At 40.2% G+C, this 21,831-nt stretch overlaps 1 protein-coding gene across 1 annotated transcript; it reads right to left on the reverse strand.

Annotated features, from left to right (window-relative positions):
• Nucleotides 1-1,663: 1,663 nt before the first annotated feature.
• On the reverse strand, nucleotides 1,664-21,489 carry GARIN2 (golgi associated RAB2 interactor family member 2). The gene is made up of 6 exons (XM_084897897.1): nucleotides 21,159-21,489; nucleotides 18,251-18,444; nucleotides 17,004-17,532; nucleotides 13,733-13,962; nucleotides 4,229-4,257; nucleotides 1,664-1,792 (listed from the first exon to the last, which is right to left on the reverse strand). The coding sequence occupies exons 1-6, from the start codon at nucleotides 21,315-21,317 to the stop codon at nucleotides 1,704-1,706; spliced, it is 1,230 nt and encodes a 409-aa protein (XP_084754023.1). The 5' UTR covers nucleotides 21,318-21,489; the 3' UTR covers nucleotides 1,664-1,703.
• Between the last annotated feature and the right edge of the window lie 342 nt (nucleotides 21,490-21,831).

Raw genomic sequence — 21,831 nt, forward strand, 5'->3', positions numbered from 1 at the left:
AAGGAAAAAATACACAAAAACATAGGCACAGACTAAGCACTGTATGTGAAGGCCAGGGGATTATTGTGTGTGGGCATTTGTTATTTTTTGGTCACATTGTTTTCCTCTGATGCATAACCTCTGGCCCATGGTGTGCATCGGGGTGGGGCTCTGTTAATAAACTAAATACTCTGTGCTAACCTCGCTGACTTTAGTGGGAGCGTGACAGAACGGATAAAAGAAGGGTGGGCACCTCCATTATCATCAGAGCCCTGATGAGATGGGCATGATGTTCCCGTCAAAGCCACTCCTGGTTCTCCAACCTTCTCTTCAATTCTACAAACTCAGGCCCCAAAGTGTACACATGTATGCATGGGTACACACACACAGACACAGACACACACACACACACACACACACACACACACACACACAAACACACACACAGTAGCTATGTTGTGGGAGGCTGTGTAGTTAAGAGCAGAAACCATGACCAACTTTCAACATTCCAGTCCACCTCTATTGTCACTACAATAGAAGCAATAAGATTCCATGTTCAAACATTCAACTTTTTTACAACTTTTTGTGAAAGTGTCATGTGTGTCCTTTATATCTATAGGAATTTATAACTGTAAAAAATTACCTTTAGGTTGTCTTACACGTTTTTTAATCCATCGGCCTTTGCTTTCTCTGTTTTACTTTTCTCTCCTCACATCCGTTTCCCTGAGAAAAGGGAGGCAGATGAGGCACAAGTTCGAGGAAATTAGAAGAGGATTTGACATGAGGGGAGAGAGACAAAGGGGGAAAAGGAAAATAGTGGGGACACGGGAAGAGAGAGGGGAAGTGAAGAAGCAAGAAAAAAGTCACAAGCAGGAGAGAGAAAAGGCACAGAAAGAGGGGGAGCTTATTCTGGGCCTTAAATTCAAATGAGGTTCCAGCCATCTCATCACATATGTCTCTATTCTTTCCAAGGGAGCCCATTGCTCAGTTTCACAAACAGGTTTCCTTTCAGGGCCCTCCCACCCTTTCTCTGTTAGCCTGGGTTTTATCAACATGGAATGACCTTGCCCATTCAGGATTCTGAGGACTTTGATTTGCAGATGGAAAAGAAAGTCTGGTGGGCTGGGGAGGATGCCCCCAGTATTTCTTAAGTATCTTCCCTCCCTTCTTTCCCTGAATCTCTCTATTCTTTGTCTCATTTCTTCACACATTTGGAAAATGCCATAGGTTCATAGATAAACCGATTATTTTTTCCCCCCCCCAACAAAGTTAAGGCGAAGAAAGCCTAGGAAGATAAGAAATTGAAAGTCAAGAAGGAAGGGAGATGGACCCAGATCCAGAGAGACAAGGTTAGCCTCGGCCCTGCCTTGTAGCCTTTTTGTAAAAATACATTTGAAGTGTCTCGCTCCCCAAAGGAGAAAGGAGAAAGAGTGTGATTCTTTCAAACTGCTGAGAGATTTGAGAGAGAGGAGTTAGAAACCACGCCTGCAGCTGGCCATTGCCCAGCAGTGGGGTGCATTAATCTGAGAGGGTAAAAGGACCAGGGGTTTGTTTTATTGCAGTGGGGAGCACTCATTATTCAGGTGTCTACTTAGATAGAAATCAGATTTACAGACTCAGTCTAAATTCGATGAGGGATTATGATTCCACTAATCTTTGCTTTTCTTGGGGGAAAAGAGTGTTCAGGGTGAGTAAGAGAGTATGAAAGGGGAAAAGGAAGTGATTCAGAGCAGTGTGAAAAAGGGGAAAGAAATGCAAATCAGAGGGAAAACTGAAAAACTATACAATCCTAAGTAATAAAAAGTGGGAAGATCTAGGAAAGAAAAATGGGGAGAATGAGAAAGTACATGAAAGAAAACAAACAGGGGAAAAAATTAATACTTTTGAGAAACCTGCATGCCAGACTTTCATCCTATACTGTCCTTGGGACTTCACAAGCTCAGAATGGGATTTTGCTGCCTGTGGGCTGTTCTTTGCTCCATTCTTCATTCCCAGAGCCCTGTTCTAAGCTGCCTCTATATTTACAAAGATGGGCCACCAGGACCACAAACGTATTGGCTTATAAAGTCATAACAGTGGGAAGGGCCCTCCTTCCCCACCCATAGGCACACACATTTGACAGTTGAGAAAACTGAGGTCCAGAGAGGTTGAATATGAAACAGAGGAGGTGCAGTTAGAGGTCAAAGCTTTTGATTCTAATTTCAGTGTTTCATACTTGACTTCTTCAATTTCCCAAACTCTTCCAGTTCCTTTTCCAGTTTGTATCACAGACTCACTCCTTTCTAGTCGTGTTGCCTCCCAAACTGTCATCTTCATTATTTTTTCTCTCTCTTAACCCCCATAGGTTGTCAGCCAATAAGACTGGCTGACTACATACTCATGTCTTTTTTATCTCACTGCTTCTTACCTGGTTCAAACCGTGGCACCCTTCACCTGGACTATTATAATGATTTCCTATCTCTCATGTGCTCCAGCTTCTCTTAGAAATTGCAATTGTCCTAAAACATAACATTAATTTTGTCATTTCTGTCTTTCCATGGCTCCTCCTTTTCCTACCAAACAGTAATGTCCACACTTCCTGGCATGGTGCAAGACCTCCCCAGGCTGGCTCCTGCCTTGCATTCTGGCTGCATCTTTCTTTGTTCCTGTATTGACCATGCCCAGCACTATCCCACCCCTTAGATTTTGTTCACACCATTCCCTATATCCAGGATATTCTTGCTTCCCCCTTTCTCACTCAAAGACTGCCGCCTTCATAGAATCTCCCTTGTTTTTCTCTTTCTCTCTCTTGAGCTTTAAAAGTAGGTCTTCTACTTTTCTCTGAAAGCTATACCATAACAATGTATGTTATTTGTGCATCTCTTGAGGCCAGGTAATACATATTGTTATTTATTTCGTTTTGATCTCTCCCAGAGCCTGCCAGTACTTCATATATAAGATAGGCATTGGATGCTTGTTCAGTTGAACAAAATTGAGTTTGTGCCAAAAGACACATGTAGGGCGAAGATAAAAATATTGATTTCCTACATTAATTTAAAATGTCCATGGCTTACATAAGGAGCACTTCAGAGAACATGGGGAATGTACTAATTATGTGCTAATGTACTATGCGTTAGTGATAAGGCTGCTGCTAGATTGATCCTTGCCTGGAGAATGGGAGAAAATATTTGCTGATTGGACATCTCTGGAATTTCTACAAATTCACTGATTTCTTTTTGAAATACAATCTGGGGTAGGAATTGATTGATGAAAGTTCTATATACTGCAAAGGAGATTTTGCATTTTTCCTTATAAACTATAATAATATTTCCCTATGATGGTCTCAGGTTCAATACTGTGGATTGTAACATAGGTAAAGTAGCCACATTAGGTGAAGTTGATCTGGTACTTGGGACACTAATGCCCGGTGGGAAGGCCCAGAGACAAATTCCCCTTGTAGAGACACCTTTCCTCTAATTAGTTTTTTTTTTTTTTTTTTTTTTTTTTTAGGAGGATTCTTGCAAATGTGACTACAAATGTCTTTATGTGTCAGTTTTTAAAGCAGAAGTATTCCACCCCTCTCCATTTAAGTCCAGTGAAATGTGCCTCTATGTTCCTTCCATGACATTCTTTTATGCGCATGACTGGAGCTGAGGTCCATTCCACCCCCACAGTAACTTAGAAATGGGTCAGCAGCAAGCCAGGGAAGAGCTCTCCACTGGTGCCTATAGGACAGGCTCCATGCCCAAAGCTTGTGTTGCAGTTTTAAAATCCTGAGACATAAGAATTTGTGAAGAAAAAACTGCCAAACAAAACACTAAATGGAATCACCTGACAGCAAAGCAGAGGCCAAAGCTGAAAGCTGGAAGAAAAGAGGGGCGATGGCTTTAGATCTACCAAGCAGTGTGCTTGTGGACCACTCCCCTTTCAATCAGCAAGGACAAGAGGCCCCATTGTTCGGGTTCTGCCGGCAGAGCTAGTCTGGGAGTGGTTCCTGCCCTGGGAGTTAGATAGGGGGAACGAGGAAACCGAACCCTACCAGCCCAGAAGAATGTGAAGCGAGGCCCCCTACGTGGAAGATCGCACGGGGACAGGCTCTGGGGAAGGGCTTCTGAGCGCAGGACTCAGAAGGGAGCAGAGGGAGGAGAGGGAATGCGTCAGCACATCTCACTGATTCCTTCGCTCTTAACTACTCTGCTCCTGGACCCAGAGGTGACCCACTACCAGACACCAGGGATCACAGAGAGATGTAGTGGAATGTGTTCCATACCTGAAGTGTTTGAATCAGTCCTCATGCTCCTGTAAAAACAAACAACATGCTTCAAAACATTTGCTAGTGGAACCACAAATATTTAGAAAAGCATTACTGGGTGTGAGATAGCTGACCATTCCCTAAATGCTTTGTAGGTAGTAATGAAACGTGTTTGGTACATCTATGGCATTGTTGATTATAAAACATATTAAAGTAAAAGTACCTAAATTTCTCTAACATGCAAACTGTCCCACCCTTTAAAAGCCATCTTAATAACATAATCTATTTGTATTGTCACTCAGTGAGGCTGGGGCATCCTTTCTCTGCTTTCTCTCCAGCCTCTGAAAACGTATTTGGGGTTTAGACTGAGAGAAGTTCAGGGCTCACCTAAAAGAGCCAGGGGTGTGGGGAACTGTAGGCTTTCATAGAGACCTAGGGAGAGATTCTAGAAAGAATGGGTGCCTGGGGTCAGAAGTTGTCCAACTCTGCTAGCTTCCTTGTCCCAGTCTCTATGGCCCTGATGGGGGGCCACAGAGCCTGGGAAACTTGCCATCCCCAAATATGCCTTTTTTGACATATTATTTTAAGTTGGTTATTTTTAAGAAACAAAAGACTCAGAAAGAACCTTTCACACACACACACACACACACACACACACACACACACACACACACCTTACCTGCCTAGAGGAATTCAGACAGAAAAACCTGCTGCAAGGAAAATCTGCTCACCTTAGTGGCAGGTGGACTAAGCGTGGTAGAAAGGAAGAAGCCAAGCAAAATCAGTTTTTAGACTCCCCTCTGAGTCCCATTGTGTCTGGGTGTCCTGGCAAGATTTGTTTACCAAACGTGTGCTCCTTCTCACCATCTGTGAATTGCTCACTTTCCTTTTGATGTGCCAGACGCCTGCCCCGCTCCTTTTAGTTTGGAATGGCATATTAACCTGAACTGCCCAGTCTGTCCTAGACTCCTATATTCTTAGGGAACTCTCACATGTACATATGTAATAAATTTGATTATTTTCTCTTGTTAATCTGTTTCATGTTAGTTTGGTTATTAGACCAGCCAGATGAACCTGAAGGGTAGAGGAAACTTCTTTTTCCTCCCAACACAGGTGACTGACATACACAGTTATCATTTTTCTTATGGTGTAGTCGTGGATAAAGGAGGAGAGGAGCTGTCAGTTTTTTAGACTATTTCACGTTCAGAAATGTCTTTGGATAAAGAAGTTTGTTTTCTGAACTCCTAATTTTTAAAATTAATAAAAATAATTAAAATACTTATTTTCTTAACCTCAGTGGCATGCTAACACATAGACCCGTGTCACTTAATTTTCACTAAATCTTTGTTTCTTCATCACATTTTCAGTATTTTGGAACTGTTGCTGTTTGAGCAAAAGAGAGTGTTTCAGAAAAATAATTGCCCTTCGATAATATATTCACAGATAAGCACAAAGACATAATTATGATCCATTTCAAGGGTTCTGGCAAATGCATCCCGTTTGAGTTCTACTAATGGATCTTTCCAAAGTAAAGGTTAAGTTAGTAATTTTCTGAGGAGTTTGCAAATAAATGTTCACAGAGCCTTAACTAAATAGGTCTGGTGATTTAAATGAAGGTTAAGCTTAATGACAAAAGTTTTCAAGAGACTGAGAAATATCAGGCAAATGTACTTTAAGCATGGGTAAATTAAAATAAAGCCTGCCATTATCCTCCATACAGCAAAGGGAAGAGTCACAGTATCGCTATTATCGAGGAATAAAAAGGAATATAAATGCTTTATAAAGGAAATCCTTCACTTTGGAAGGACCTAAGGTGACATAACAGATGGCTCCATACTCTCTCACTCATCTAGATTGAAATGGCTGAATTTACATTTTAAAGAGTAATGAATTTGAGGACAAAATATCTAAGAAGGTCATTGTTTAATTTTTTTTTTCATGTTCCAAAGTGCATGGTTATAAAGTGTCACTGAAACCCCTGGTCTGGAAGATGAAAAATATGTAGCACTTATTTATCACTCTCACAGCGTCCTGACGCAATCCCACAAATCCCGCAATATCCTACAGATGTCCCAGGAACAAAGCACCAGCCAACTCCATTCTATTCTTAGACATTACACCTATCATTCATAATGAACATTTTCAAATTAGGTTCCAGCAAGTATTATAATTATGTTCCTGATGCAAACTGGCAATAAAAAAAGAACCCAGGCTTGATTAAATTGGGCTTAAGAGGATTACTTAGAACCAAAATTTGTTTTTGTTCTGCGTTTTAAAATTTCTCTATTTATTTTTCTCCCTAGTAGAGTCATCAGATAAATGACTCTGGAAGCCTAGAGACTGGAGGGCAGGCCTTGAAGAATTTCGGATGTGCTAACCTTCAAGATCCCTTTTATTTTTACTATTCATATATGGATTTTTTTTTTCAATTCTAATAGTGATCATAATAGTGAGATAAACAACAATTTGCAGAGCATTTGTCATCATAAAATATTTTTTATCTCACAATTTTAATACCTTACATAGTAAAAGCCAATCTAATGCTCAGAGGACTTTTTGGGTAGTGAGACTATTCTGTATGTCATGGTGGATACATATCTCTATGTAGGTGCCAAAACCCATCGAACTCTACAACACAAAGAGTGAACCTTAAGCTAGGGACTATAGTTAAGGATAATGTATCAATATTATTTATTAGCTATTTATGTAGTCCAGTGCAAAAAATTCATTGGGGGGGGGCCCTCAGCCCAGTCTGTACCCTTTCCAATCAGGGACCCCTCAGGGGATGTCCAACTACATTTGGACATCCCTCTTGCAACCAGGGACCACTGGCTCCTAACTGCTTGCCTGCCTGCCAGCCTAATCACCCCCTAACTACTCCCCTGCCAGCCTTATCTCTCCTAACTGCTTCCTTGCCTGCCTGACCGCCCCTAACCACCTCTGCTTTGGCCTCTACCACTGCAGTTTTATCCAGAGGGATATCCGGAATGATGCCCAGAAGGTTGTTCAGTCTAATTAGCATGTTACGCTTGTATTAGTATAGATTGCAATAAATGTACCACACGAATGCAAAGTGTTAATAGGGAAGTCTGGGGGTGGGGGAAGGGTGACAGAATGGCAGTGGAGTGGGTGTATGGAGTGGTAGTATCTCTATCAATTTTTCTATAAATCTAAAATTGTACTTAAAAATAAAGTTTATTAATTATTCATTTTATTAAAAGGCACTAAAAGCTAATCTAAAGGAAAGGAAAGAAGTTGAAATGATTTAAATAATTAACATATATTTTTTTCTCTTTTGAATCCAAATTTCAGAGCTCCTGGTCATATAGAAACAATCCATGAAGAAGTCTCCCTAGAGTTCAAGCCAATAGTTTGTCCTATGGCTCTAAAGCGGGGTCCTTGCTTTGGATATCGGAACTCAGAACAAGCCCTCAGGAGAAAGGGATCCTTGCTTAACTGTACTTTGTACCAGTATCTAGAACTGGCTTTTCATAAAGCAGTGGTTCTCAAATGTGAGCATGCCTTGGAACCACTTGGAGGTCTATTGCAGCACAGAATCCTGAGCCCACTCTAGAGTTTATGATTCAGTAGGATGGGGTGGGCCTGAGAATTTATATCTCTCACAAGTTCCCAGGAGACAGTGCTGACACACACTGAGAACCACTGGACATTAAACGATGCTTTGCTTGAGCAGACAGCCAAAATGACTGAAATCGCCATCCCCTGATGCCTGAATACCTTGGCACGTGGATCTAGAGGCTCTAGAATTGCAAGACATGCACAATCCAGGGGCTAAATACACATGACTCTGATTTTCAGGTTTGTGACTCACTAAGGATCACCCATGATCCTTTGATTCCCTTGACCTGTACTTAGCTAAGAAAGGTCAAAGAAAGAGCCAGATTTGAGTACAACATACTTAATTCTCACTTGGTTAAAATATTAGTAAGGTGTTTTTTTTTGTTTGTTTGTTTTTTAATTTTTTGACAGAACACCCAACTTTCTGTTATGTAAACTATTGGAAAGGAATGATCAGTGACAATGGTGATCATTTACTGAGCCCCTACTGTGTTCCAAGCTCTTTACATTCTTTTAGTGCTCTGCTTCCCACAAGTTCTGTGTTTACTGTCTCTGTTCCAGCCCTCTCCTAAGGACTCCCCAGAGCAGAGTTACACTTGACTTCACCATGCAGCCTCTTGTTTATTTAGCAGTAGATTAAAATTACATAAGAATTATGAGTAGGTCTTGATCTCTGGCAGGAGAATAATGTCTAAAGTCTACCCAGGGTAAATGTCTTAATGTTTATTTTTGACAAATTTCCAAGGACAAAGACACCACAACCTTCAAAAACCAGTTCTGTTGTTGATTAATATCTAATCAGTGAACAGTACTAATGTTTTGTTCTTCATTGATTGGTTGGATGTCTGCTAACCAATTACTTTACCGTATAATAAATTTTTCCTTTGTGATTAAAATGATTTTCTTTTTAAATTTTCTTTTTAAATTTAGCCTTCTGTGGACTTCTCATACATTGAAGATAATAATTGTCACCTATAGGCATTTTCCTCCTCTGTTTAAATTATACACCCCCCTTTTTTTTTACTGCATAAGTTTTGTGTTTTTCTCCAGTTCTTCTCTAGGGTCGGTGTATTAGCTAGTGTAGTGGGAACATTACTTTGAAGGTACTCTGTGGGATAAAATCATTTTTGCATTATATTCAATGCAAGACAAATCTGTATTAGATTTGTTTAGTCTAATGTACAATCTGAACCTTTTCTCCCTCCCCTCCCATGCTACTGTTCTTTTCTTCCCCCATTCTCTACTCCATTTTAATTTGTCTATTCTCTTATTTTTAAAGCAATTACCATTGTTCACAGTGCCTGGCATTGTGAATTTTTTAATATCAGTTTTTTAAATCCTTACAACAATTCAGCATGGTAGCTGTAACTCTCATATTGCAAGTAAAGAAACTGTGACCTGGAAACATCACAAAGCAGGTGAGACTAGACAAGCCAGGATTGGAGCCAGGGCTGTCTACTGCAAAACTCAGTCTCTAACTGCTCTGTCTTCCAATTGGTGCATTCTAACATCAGTTTGATTTTTAAATTATAAATGCAATCCATTGTATAATAAAAGTTTAATAGAATCATGTGTTAATAGCGTCAACAAATTTCAATTTATTTAATCACCAGCTATGCCTAAACTGTGGTTTCTTACCATCCTTATTGTAGAAATAAAATGCCATTGTATATACATTCTTCTTCTTCTTCTTCTTTTTTTTTTTTTTTGTATAAACATCTCTTTGGAATTTTACTTTTCTAGCTTGTAAGTTCTTTTTAAAAAAAATATATTTTATTGATTTTGTACAGAGAGAAAGGGAGAGAGATAGAGAGTTAGAAACATCGATGAGAGAGAGTCATCGATCAGCTGCCTCTTGCACACCCCCTACTGGGGATATGCCCGCATCCAAGGTACATGCCCTTGACCGGAATCGAACCCGGGACCTTTCAGTCCCCAAGCCAATGCTCTATCCACTGAGCCAAACCGGTTTCGGCTAACTTATAAGTTCTTTTTAGTCATACATCTCTTTTTTTTGAGATTCCCCCATTGCTTTTCCTAATGGGGGTCTGCTGTTTCACTAAATTAACATATTTCCTAATTAGCCATTTTTATACCCACAGTTCTTTGGATTACTTACAGGTTTTAACTACAAGACATTATGTCCAAATACGTTGTTTTAAAAATTATTTCTTTGACACATGTTCCTTTATGTCAAGAGCTGTAGTTGTCTGTCGTGTGAGTTGCCAAGTCACTCTGTAGACAGCTCCCAGTGTTTACAGTGACATCATACTGTTAGTAACATCTAATAAAAACCCAGTAATTGCTTAACTTGTATTTTAAAAAATTATTAGTGAGATTGATCCCTCTTCAAGTATTGATTTATTTTTGTCTTTTGGAGTCAATTTTTTATTCATAACATTTGTTCATTGGATTCTTTACAAATTCTCATTAGCTACCTGTATATAAGGTAAGAAAAACCTTTAAAGGTTACCTGTTGTGATTATTTTCCCACTGTGTTATGCATTTGTTTATTTAAAACCATTTATTTGGTAGCTATTTATAACTGTTAAACAGTCAGTCAGCTTGGAACTCTATTTCCCCGGAGCTCCATACTTCCTCCAGTTCCCTGCTCATATCAGATCTCTGCCCTTCATCAGAGAAGCCATCCTGACCACCTGTATAAGAATCTCTCCTCCCTCCTCAAATCACTGCCTATTCTGTTACTTTATTCTTTTAATCACAGCCCATTTCAGATCTTATGAAATATTTTATTATCTATATCCTCCACTGGAATAAAACACCCCATGAGGTAGGGACTTGATTATTTTCACTGCTGTGTCCCCAGGGCCTGGCACAGAGATGGTGCTCAGTAAATATTATTGAATGAATGAAATTTGCCACTGAAAAGTTCTTCTGTTGCTTCAGTGGCCAAGAAATGAACTTTCCTCTGAGACCAAGGCAATGCTCCCATTCCATTTTCTTCTAGTTTATTTTAGTTTTACAATATTTTACTCTTTTTCCATCTGAAATTTTTTGTGTGGTATGATGTAAATCTCTAGAATTTTGCTCTTTTGAACTCATATTAGTTTACATTTATTTATTAAACTTTATTTACATATTCTAAATCTGGCACTAGTGTTTCTATTGATAGTAGCTAAATTATAATGTGGCTTAAGATTTTATAGAACCAAGTCCCTCTAGACACTTTCCATATCCAAAAGTTTACTTGATAATGTTACCCCTAACTTTTCCACATACTTTTTATAATTTCTATGAGATATCCTATTGAGATAAATTGGTATTGTGTTAAATATATAAATCAATCTAGGAGGCCCTGTAATATTTGCTGTCTTAAATCTACCAGCCCAGAAAGAGATATGAGTTTTCCTTATTCAAGTTGTTGTTTAGTTCTGCCATTAAAGTTTTGTAATTCCAGGTATACAGATCTCTTTTCACTTCCACTAAATATTTGATTTTTATCATTGTTTATGAAAAATACATTCTCTTTTTTAATGCATTTTTTTATTTTTAAAAATAAGATTAACAGAATTATTTTTTGTAAGTTTATTTTATAACCTATGCCATTATTAAACAGTTTTTACAAACTGATATTTTTAATGAATCTCAAATTTTCTAAATGCGAATTTCCATTTGCAAAGAGTGATTTTAAAAATCTTATATTTATTCTTTGATTTCTTTGCCCTACTGTACTTCCTCTTAAATTATATTTTATAAAAATGTTAATGGGAACATAATTTAAGAACAGTTGCAAAATTTCTTCATTAAAATGATATCTCTGATTTGGAGCAATTGTTCTTTACTGTGTTAAAGAAAAATTCTTCTATATTTTGTGAGTCTTTATTAAGAGCATCAAAATCTCTCAAATGCATTTAAAAAGTGCCATGACTTTTCTGCTATTCAATATTCAAATAATGACTTCTATTGACAGTTTCCTTAATTTGGTATTATTTCCTATATTTTGCTTCTTTTTAAAAAATATTTTATTAATTTTTTACAGAGTAAGGGAGAGGAATAGAGAGTTAGAAACATTAATGAAAGAGAAACATTGATCAGCTGCCTCCTGCATACCCCCCACTGAGGATATGCCTGCAACCAAGGTACATGCCCTTGACTGGAATCGAACCTGGAACCTTTCAGTTCGCAGGCCTACGCTCTATCCACTGAGCCATACAGGTTTCAGCTATTTTGCTTCTTAAGAGCCTATGAATTTAGGCTACAGGTAGGATTAATCTAGAATTTTCTTTCTTGTGTTGTCTGCCAGACTTTACAATCCAAATTACTTGCTTCATACAATTAGGAAAATGAAATTTATTTTTTCTAAATTTAAAAGATTACAGATATCTGCTAGATATCCTTTTATTTTATTGGAGCAATTTGATAAAAAAACAAAAACAAAAACACAAAACTTCCTGTTTTCAAGTTTTGATTGTGCCAATTTTGCCTCTTTGTGTTTTTGTTAAAGTCATCTATTTCATTTAGAGTTTCTAAGCTATTAAGGCAAAGTTGTATATAATCTTTCTCAATAACAATTTACTAATCTCCCTAATAGCTGATGTGACACCTTTCAAGTTTCCAATTTTGTCCTTTAAAGAGAAAAGTTGTATGCCCTTTTTTTTGTTGTTTATTCTTTTTGAAGAATCAACCACAGTTTCTACAACTTTAAATTACTTAAATTTTTAACTGTTTTTTAGTTTTGTTAAAAAATATTTTTATTGATTTCAGAGAGGAAGGAAGAGGGAGAGACAGAAACATCTATGATGAGAGAGAATCATGGATCGGCTGCCTCCTGCAAGTTCTCTACTGGGGATGGAGCCTGTAACCTGGCATGTGCCCTTGACCCGAATCAAACCTGGAACCTTTCAGTTCGCAGGCTGATGCTCTATCCACTGAGCCAAACCGGCCAGGGTTGTTTATTACTTTTTTTTTTTTTTTTTTTTTTTTTTTTTAGTTTTGTTTCCCTGTTTCCCCCTGTTCCTTTTTATATTAAAATAAAAAACTTAGAGCCCTGCTGGCATGGCTCAGTGGTTGATGTTGACCTATGAACCAGACGGTCATGGTTCAATTCCTGGTCAGGGCACATGCTCAGGTTGTGTGGGGTGTGCAGGAAGCAGCTGATCAATGATTCTCTGTAATCATTGATGTTTTTCTCTCTCTCCCTCCCCCTTCCTCTCTGAAATCAATAAAAATATATTTTATAAAAATAAAAAGAACTTAGACATGATTCATTGCATCCCTTGTTTTCATTATTGCTAATATAAGTATTTAGATCCAAATTTTCCTCTGGTTTCTTTTTAGGCATTACTCCAGAATGATTGGATTAACTTTAATTTTTATACTATAGTGCTCTCTCCCATTCCTCTTGCAAATGGATATTTAAGTTATGAAAATAGTTTTATTTTCAGATTATTATTAATTGGAAATGTAGAAAAGTGTGAAGGATATGTAGAAGAGAAAAAATAGAGAAGTATAGCCCTAACCAGTATGGCTCAGTGGACAGAGCGTTAGCCTGTGGACTGAAAGGTCCCAGATTTAATTCTGGTCAAGGGCATGTACCTTGGTTGTGGGCAAATCCCCAGTGGGAGGTGTGCAGGAGGCAGCTGATCGCTGTTTCTCTCTCATCGATGTTTTTAACTCTCCATCCCTCTCCCTTCCTCTCTGTAAAAAAAAAAATCAATAAAATGTATTTTTAAAAAAGATAAAGAACACCCATCATCAGTCTAGAAATCGAGGCCCCCTAACTCCCAAAGATGGACCCCATGATTCTTGTTTACTTTCCTCAGCACACACAGTGACATCAGGCAGCCAGCCCAGAATGAAAATAAAATTTAGACGAGATTGAACCAAAATCGGGTAATTAAGATTTGACATGTCATCATTTGATTATATTGTATCTATGTTACCTCCCATCTTGGCATCCCGGGACCTCCCTGCCTCACGCACCTGGATTTTTCAGCCTTGAGAGTCATGCTTCTTTCCGAGGTCCTTTCATTCATCTCTTCACAGGCATTCGGCTCACTTTCTACCGGCGTCAAGGTAGTTTGGAAGCATCTTTCCCCTTCGAAAGTCAGTGTTACATTTGAGATGGTGACGTGTTTTGTGAATTCTTTGAGCTCGTTCTTACTCTTTGTATCTCGTAGGCACCCAGGCTTCAGACATTTTTCCAGTTTTTCCTTTGAAAATAATAAGCAGCAGCAAATCAGGTAACAGGAGATCATCATCCAGCTGTAGATGATTTATGGGGCCAATTTTAAAAAAGCAATCGTTTCATTCAGATTTATTTGATGCACAGGCACAGTGACGGGGACTGAAGCTTGCAGTTTGTTGCATGGTCGTGGGGAGGCCAGGTGGGTGTTTGAGGCTGGCATGTGGGGACCTAACACAGCACAATGAAAAGCTCAAGTGGGCATGTACCACAGTCACCTCACACGAGAAAAAATCAGTACTAAATTATAGAACTTCCTCTCCCCGAATTGTCAGGGAAAGGAAGGTTTTCTAGAAAGGCCTTGCTAGGCACTCCCCAATCCGAGGCTGCCCTTGGTTTAAGGGCATCTAATAGGTGAGTGGAGTTGGAGCTTCATAATACCACTACAGAATTTGATTTTCAAAAACACTTAGAACCTCTACCTAAACCTTAATACCCTAAAATCTCTCCCGTTCCAATTTCCTGGTTTCTGTTAATGTACCACCTCTCTGAGTGGCTTGCTCCCTTCTTGGAAATCCAAGGTTCAGAGCAATCGGTTGGCAGGTTCTGAATACTGTGTCTCTCTAGCATCTCCTGTGTCTGCACCAACTAGTTTATCACCTCTGCTACCTTTCCTGGAAAATAACTTTCCTCCTTAAAAACTTCATTTTAAGCCTGACAATGAAAGAATAACTTAAAAAATACCATCCTATATAATAAAAGGCTAGTATGCAAATTGTCCCCTGGACCAGGAGTTCGACCTGGGGGCAGGGCTGGAAGCCACCTGTCCATGGCCACGCTCCCCAGCTGGCCCTGCCCCATAGGCCCCTAATGGGGAGGGCCAGCTGGACCCCACCCATGCATGAATTTGTGCACTGGACTTCTAGTAATATATAAAGTGAAAGGAAGAAAATTATTGCCAGTCTGATGCCACTGGCCAGAAATAACCACTCCTCTGGCACATTTCACTTGGTCCCTTTGCCCATTTATTTACTTTCTGTGACCATATTTTTGTTTCATATGCTACACTTTTCACTTAATGATTTATTATAAACATTTTCCTTATATCATTAAAACTTGAATTCTTCTAATTAAAAATGAATCCTTTTTGTTGTAGGAGACAGCAAACTCAGAAAAGTGTGAAGAAAACATGAATTGCTTATAATCCCCAAATCTAAAAATAAACTGCTATTAATGATTTCCCTCCTCGTATTGCCTCTGTATCTTAAGGATCATATTCTTCATTTTTCACTCAACTTTATATCATGAAGATTTCTCCAAGTAAAGAACAATTCTCCAACAATTTTAATAGCCACAGTGTTCATTCACTTAGCAAATATTTACTAATTGTCTATGACCTTGCCAGACACATACTATGGTCATTCCTGAATAAGACAAATATGGGGCTTGCCCTGCATGGATTTAAGTCTAGTTAGCCATTTTCCCTTTGGTGGACATTTAGGTTACTTCCATATTTTCACTTTTAAAAACATGGTATAGATGTGGAATGATTAGCATCTTTATAGCGAAGTCCTCAGTCCTATTTCTGTTTGATTCCTTTAGAAAGAGTCATAGAAGTGGGATCCCTGAGTCAAAGGGTACATTTTAAGGTTTGTAGCAATTTTCATCCCTTCCATAAACCTGTATGAATTCCATGTTGACCACAGCTTTAGTAACATGGACTAATTTTATTCTTTTAAGTAACAGTTTTACAGGTTAGATTCTTTCTAAGTTTGAATTGCTTTGATTATTAATGAGGTAAAACGTTCCCACTGTATTTATTGGACGTTTCTTCTGTGAAACGTCTTCCTTGCCCTTTGCCATTAAAAAAAAAAAATTTTGTGGGCCCCCTGGGGTTTTCTGTAGTAGTCTTCAAATTGATTCCTTTACCTACAATCCATTCTGCCATCAAATTAATCTTTAAAAAACACAGCTCATTGCCCTGGCTCGGTGGCTCAGTTGGTTGGGGAGTTGTCCCGTACACCAAAAGGTTGCAGGTTATATCCCCAGTCAGGGTGCATGCAGGAGGCAACTGATGGATGTTTCTCTCTCACATCAATGTTTTTCTCTCTCCATGCCTCTCTCCAAAACTCAATAATAATAATAATAAATCTCTCAGTCTTAAAAATACACACACAAAAATCACAGCTCCTTCACACCCTTGTGGCTAAGGTATGCCCAAAGACCAAAAACCACACTTCTTACTTTGGCATTCAAGGTTTGCAAGCAACTTTTCAATTCTGTATCCTATTGTTCTCCATGTGTAATATGCTCCAGTCAAACAGGACTAACCATTTTTGGATATGGCTTTGAGTTTTTCTACTTTTTGGCCTTTTTCTATAGCCACTCACTTCTTTTGGTATTTTAATCTCTACCCTCACTTTTCCCTACTGAAGTTTCATCTAGTCTTTTTATATACATTTAGACCTTAAAATAGCCCTTACATGATATTAATATTCTCATCCTAGAGATGAGGAAGCTGAAGATCATGCAGGTCCAGTGACTTGGCCAAACCACTCCACAGCAGGGCAAAATTCCAAGCCAGGTCTCGGACTCTGATCCCAAGGTTCTCCTCAATCCACCACAGCCTTCTGACATTGGGGTAAGTTTGGTGGTAAGGATGGTCACTATCTATTTCACAAGACACCTGACAACTCCTTTACACCAAGCATCAGATCTCATTATTAAAATTAGAGCAAGTTCCATAGCATTTTGATAATCACCACCTGGGAACTAACCCAATCTTGGTGATCACCCTTGTTCTTGATTTTTAAAAAATATATATATTTTATTGATTTTTTACAGAGAGGAAGAGAGAGGGATAGACTGTTAGAAACATCGATGAGAATCATCGATCAGCTGCCTCTTGCACTCTCCCTACTGGAGATGTGCCCGCAACCAAAGTACATGCCCTTGACCAGAATCGAACCTGAGACCCTTCAGTCCGCAGGCCGATGCTCTATCCACTGAGCCAAACCGGTCTCGGCTGTTCTTGATTCTTAAAGAATGAAAGTCTCCCATGCCACATACCTTTTCCTCTTGTTTGGCCCTTAGTATGTCATCATTTTCAAACACCACTCTGACCCCCGAGGTGTTTGTGCCATCATGGAGGTCTGTGACTTCTGTGACTTCTGTGAAAATGTTCACATCTGGGGCCTCAGCGACCTCCTGTTCGGGAACATCCGTGACATCAGTGACGTCGGTGATGACCGTTAACTCTGAGAAATCAGTGCTCTCCATGCCATATACGTGGTCCGAATACGTGTACGGATGGGAAGTCTGTACAGCTGTGAATTCTGCGATATCCATGATGTCCATGGAGCCCGTGATGTCTGTGCTATTTGTGAGTTCCGAGAGGCTGGAGACTTCCGACAGTCTGGAAGCTTTCTCCTGATTCAGGAGGGCGATGAGCTCTACCCATTGAGAAAACAAGGTGTCCTGCTTGTATGCAGGGGCACAGAGCTGGAGGTAGTAGGCTCGGCCACTCACCAACTTCACTTTGAGGCGCATTTTCTCAGCATCGTGCACAGACAGCCTCACAAACTGCAGAGGGAGAAACCTGCAAACAGACGCAGAGGTCATCTGGAGGCCAGATCGGAGGCCTCTCAGAAGGCCTTTCCCGCTATGTTTTATAGCAGTTTGTAGAGTGAGACTTAGGACAACAGGCTGGTCTCCCACACAGGCCCGGGTGGGGGCAGGCAGGGACCTGGCAGTGCCTTCCCGTGGCCACAGTCCCCAGGGCTGGTCCTTAGTTTAGGCAGCTCAGAATGTTCATTTTCAGGACATGCCATCAGGCTGCTGGGGGCCATCCCACCTGGGTCACCCTTCTAAGGCTCTGATGGACTACAAAAATCAGAGCACCGACATTTACCATGAGAAATTATCCTGTTTCATCCTGCAGAGTTGAGACTTAGAGGAGGTGGGTGGTTGGCTCTAGGCCACACAGCAAGTTGGTGGCTTGAGACAAAACCAGAGCTAACTACTTCCGGTAGAAGTTAGGATGCTGCAGGAAGAGGGGCATGTTCTACAGAGGCAGTTTGAGTTTTCAGTTCCTGTTAATTAAGTTCATTAAAAAAAAAAAAAACTTTACCTCTTGTCTGACTGCCAGGCTGGCGTAAGCCATTTGCCCAGTGTTGAGGGTGTGGCTCTCATTTGCAGTGAGGAGCACAGGGAGAGGTTCCCTCGGAGCAAGTGCCCTCGTTGTGTCCATTTTCGGCTCCTCGGGGGGAAAAGCCCATTTTCTGAAACCTCCTTCACCTCTTCCCGTTGTGACTCACCTGGTGAGCACCAGTTTCTCTGGAGACGGTCTGAGGAGGCTCTCAAACAGGGGTTTGTCTTTCTGGGCCGTGGGCGTGAGATGTGCTAGCAGCATCATGTTGGGGGTCTTGTGGGTGTGGCTGGAAGAGCAGATGGCAACAGCCACCCAGTTGGCTCGGTTGTGAAGGTAAATGGATTCACCTCTTCTATTGACCTAAGGCAGAGAACAGGAAGAGGGTTTTCTGATGAGGTGCTCGGTCCCACTCCCTTGCTTACCTGCAGGAAACAGGAAAAACGAACCATGTGATGCATGGAATCACCCACTTATTCCTGTGACTTCTGGGAGCTCTCACAGTAAAAAGACCCTTTTTCTATAGCTACTGACTTCTTTTGGTGTTTAAATTATTTCTACCCTCAGACATGGCTCCCGACTGTGGAGGTTTACCAGGGAAGTAAACACCGAGCAACTATGACACTTATTATTATTTAATTCTCACCTGAGGGTATGTTTATTATTTGTTTGTTTAGAGAGAGGGAGAGAGGGAAGGAGGGAGGGAGAAAAATAATAGGAATAACGAGTTTTGAGTATTTGTTGCCTTTGTTTTAAATGTAACTTAATTGGAAAAGTTTATAGAATTTAATTTTTAATAGTGGCTGTGTTTAACAACTACTTGCAAACTTCCTAAACACTTATCTATCGGCCAGTCCCAGGCACCCAGGCCATAGGGTCAGAGAAGTCTCCCCTGAGAAAGGGACCTCACTGAGACCTGAGCAATGTGGGATATAAACTGGCTGTGTGGACAGCACTTTTAAGCTGAGGAACTGCATGTGCAAAACCCCAAGTCCCAAGAACCTCAGCCAGTAAAATCTTCACAGCTGGATGAGAAGGAGACTGGAAAGTGGGTGGACAAGGATATGAAGCCAGAGAAGTTCCAAGTAACACTTGGTGTCTCTGTATAATAACTGGCTCAAAAAAAAAAATCACTTAAAAAACAAATATACTCTAAAAGACATCAGAACCCACACTATTGATTATCTACCCAACACCATGTTCCTTTTCTGCCCGATGAGCAGAATTCTGGTTTTGTCCAGTACTCACCCCTCAGGGCTGGTGTCTCAACTCAGAGGTTAAATTATGATTGACTTAGCCCGCTGGTGTGGCTCAATACTTGAGTACTGAGGTCACTATTCCTGGTCAGGGCACATGCCCAGGTTGTGGGCTCAATCACCAGTGGGGGACATGCAGGAGGCAGCTGATCAATTATTCTCTCATTAATGTTCCTATCTATCTCGCCCTTCCTCTCTTTGAAGTCAATAAAAACATATTACAAATTATGATAAACCAGTTATGCTGACTCATCCTCTTGCAAGCAGTTGCTTTTATCAGCAGCATGTGACCCAGGCCTGGCCAATGAGACACGAGTGGGGGCCTCTTGGTGGCTCTGGGAAAGGATTCTGAGTCCTCACGGAGTTGTAAGGATGAGAGGCATCTCTTCTGTTGCTGGCAGTCACTGTCCTGTTTGCATGTGATGTTCGAGGGGAGCTAACCTGAGGGTGACAGAGCAAAAAGAGGGAGGCGGGGTCCTTGATGACTCCCCGTGGGCGAGCTGCTGGCACTCTGTTTGAGCTCATTGTTATTCTTCTTCATTTAAACTTGTTGACTTGGGAACTTCAGTAGCTTGCTCCCTGTTGAAGGGAATAACCTTATCCAATTATGACATGGGGCCATGGATGGTTTATAGAATGCTAACTGCCCCCACCCCCGTGTTCATGAGAGCATGCAAAGGTTATTTGAAAAGTGTGCAGGAAGAAATGTGGAAAAAAAAAAAAAACATTAGTAAGAATGAAGCACATGAAAAGTAAAATACATACAATTATGACTTATTACAAGCATTCTGGGCAACCCTGAAGGCTTAGTGTTCTTTGAGGCATCACTTCCTGCCTATGTTCTGGAGGGGAGGGGGACTCCCTGGCTCCCAGGGTCAGTGCAGAGAAGGTGTTATGGAAGGTGAAGAAGTAAGTATCTGTGGTCATCTCTGTCACCCTCTGTGGCATCAGCTGAGGAGCTGTTTGATGGATGTGTTTCATGTTAGACTTGGCTGTGGCATTTAGAGACATTTAGAGGTACAGCCTATGCCATTGAATCCTTTCCCTATTTCTTTATCTGAATATATATTTAAATTATTTAAATATTTATTTATTTTTTAATTCCGAGAGGGGAATGAAGAGGGAGAGAGGGATAGGAACATTAATGATGAGAGGGAATCATTGATTGGCTGCCTCCTGCAAGCCCCCTGTTGGGAATTAAGCCCAAAACCCGGGCATGTGTCCTGACTTGGAATTGACCCTGACCTCCTGGTTGACTCTCAACCACCGAGCAGCACTAGCCAGGTTTATCTGAATATTTCAATGTTGAATGTTCAAAGGAAAGTTAGAACTCCTCCCAAATGCATTGAAATGTAGTTTCATTCATAATGTAGGTACATTTTTATGAAAGGAAACTTTCCCCCCTAGCACAATTTGACAATTGTATTTCACCTTCAGAACTAAAAGCCAAAATTCATTTTAAATCCCAGTTGTGCCATAGATGTTATTCTTTAAATTTAAGAAAGAAATTGTCAGATTTCTTTCCTGTGGCAGAATATCCTAAAAATGACTACTGTCTCTTCATGTAATTTTGAGAAGATTATGATAGAAAATTATGGTAGCATTAGGACAGAATTCCTAGGTTAGAGTTGGGAAAATTTGAAATGAATTTTTATTTAACATTATAATTATTTTCAGTTGCTTAATGTTCCAAAACTGTTCCCTTTCATTTTATCATATATTCCACTGCCACATTTAAAACAGTTCTCCTCCCAACCTTTTCAGTCATCTTTGAGTACTTACTGAAATTGTTGTAACATAATTCAGGGCTCAAATATTTACCTGGATAAAATTGCTCTCCAATATGGGAGGAGATACAAAAGGGGCATACTCTCCTCCATCCAGCATATTTTGGAGAGCTCTTGGACTGTGCGGGGATGGGATGTGGATGGCGTCTCGCTTACTGATCCTCATGGTAGACTTCCTGTTGCTCTTCTTCATTGTGCTTACACACAGACATCAGACAATGGACAACGTGGACAGACAATGAACAGGTGCAGAGAAAGTTTAATATAACACACAAGTCACTTCACTTATTCATTCATTCAACAAATTTCACCCACATCTATGATATGCTAGGCGACGTGCTGAAAACTGGAGATACATCTGAGCAGGACTGATTAGGCCCCTCCCCTCAAGCAGCCTATATGCTAATGGGGAAATAGAGGAAGCACATAAGAAATCCCATGTGGCTCTGGCCAGGTAGCTAAGTTTGTTAAAGAGTGTCGTCCCCATGAGCCAAGGTTGCAGTTTTGATCCCTGGTCAGGGCACATACAAGAAGCAACCAATACATGCATGAATAACTGGAACAACAAATCGATATTTTTCTCTCTCTTTAAAAAAAAAAAATAGGTTGGATGATAAGCGCTACAGAGACTGTAGAACAGAGATAGCTGGAATATAAGGTGCCTGGGGTATAGGGCTGGCAACACGAATTAATTAGGCTGCTTAGGA

The sequence above is a fragment of the Pipistrellus hanaki genome, assembly GCF_964339955.1.
Source record: "Pipistrellus hanaki genome assembly, chromosome: 1".
NCBI classification, from domain to species: Eukaryota; Metazoa; Chordata; class Mammalia; order Chiroptera; family Vespertilionidae; genus Pipistrellus; species Pipistrellus hanaki.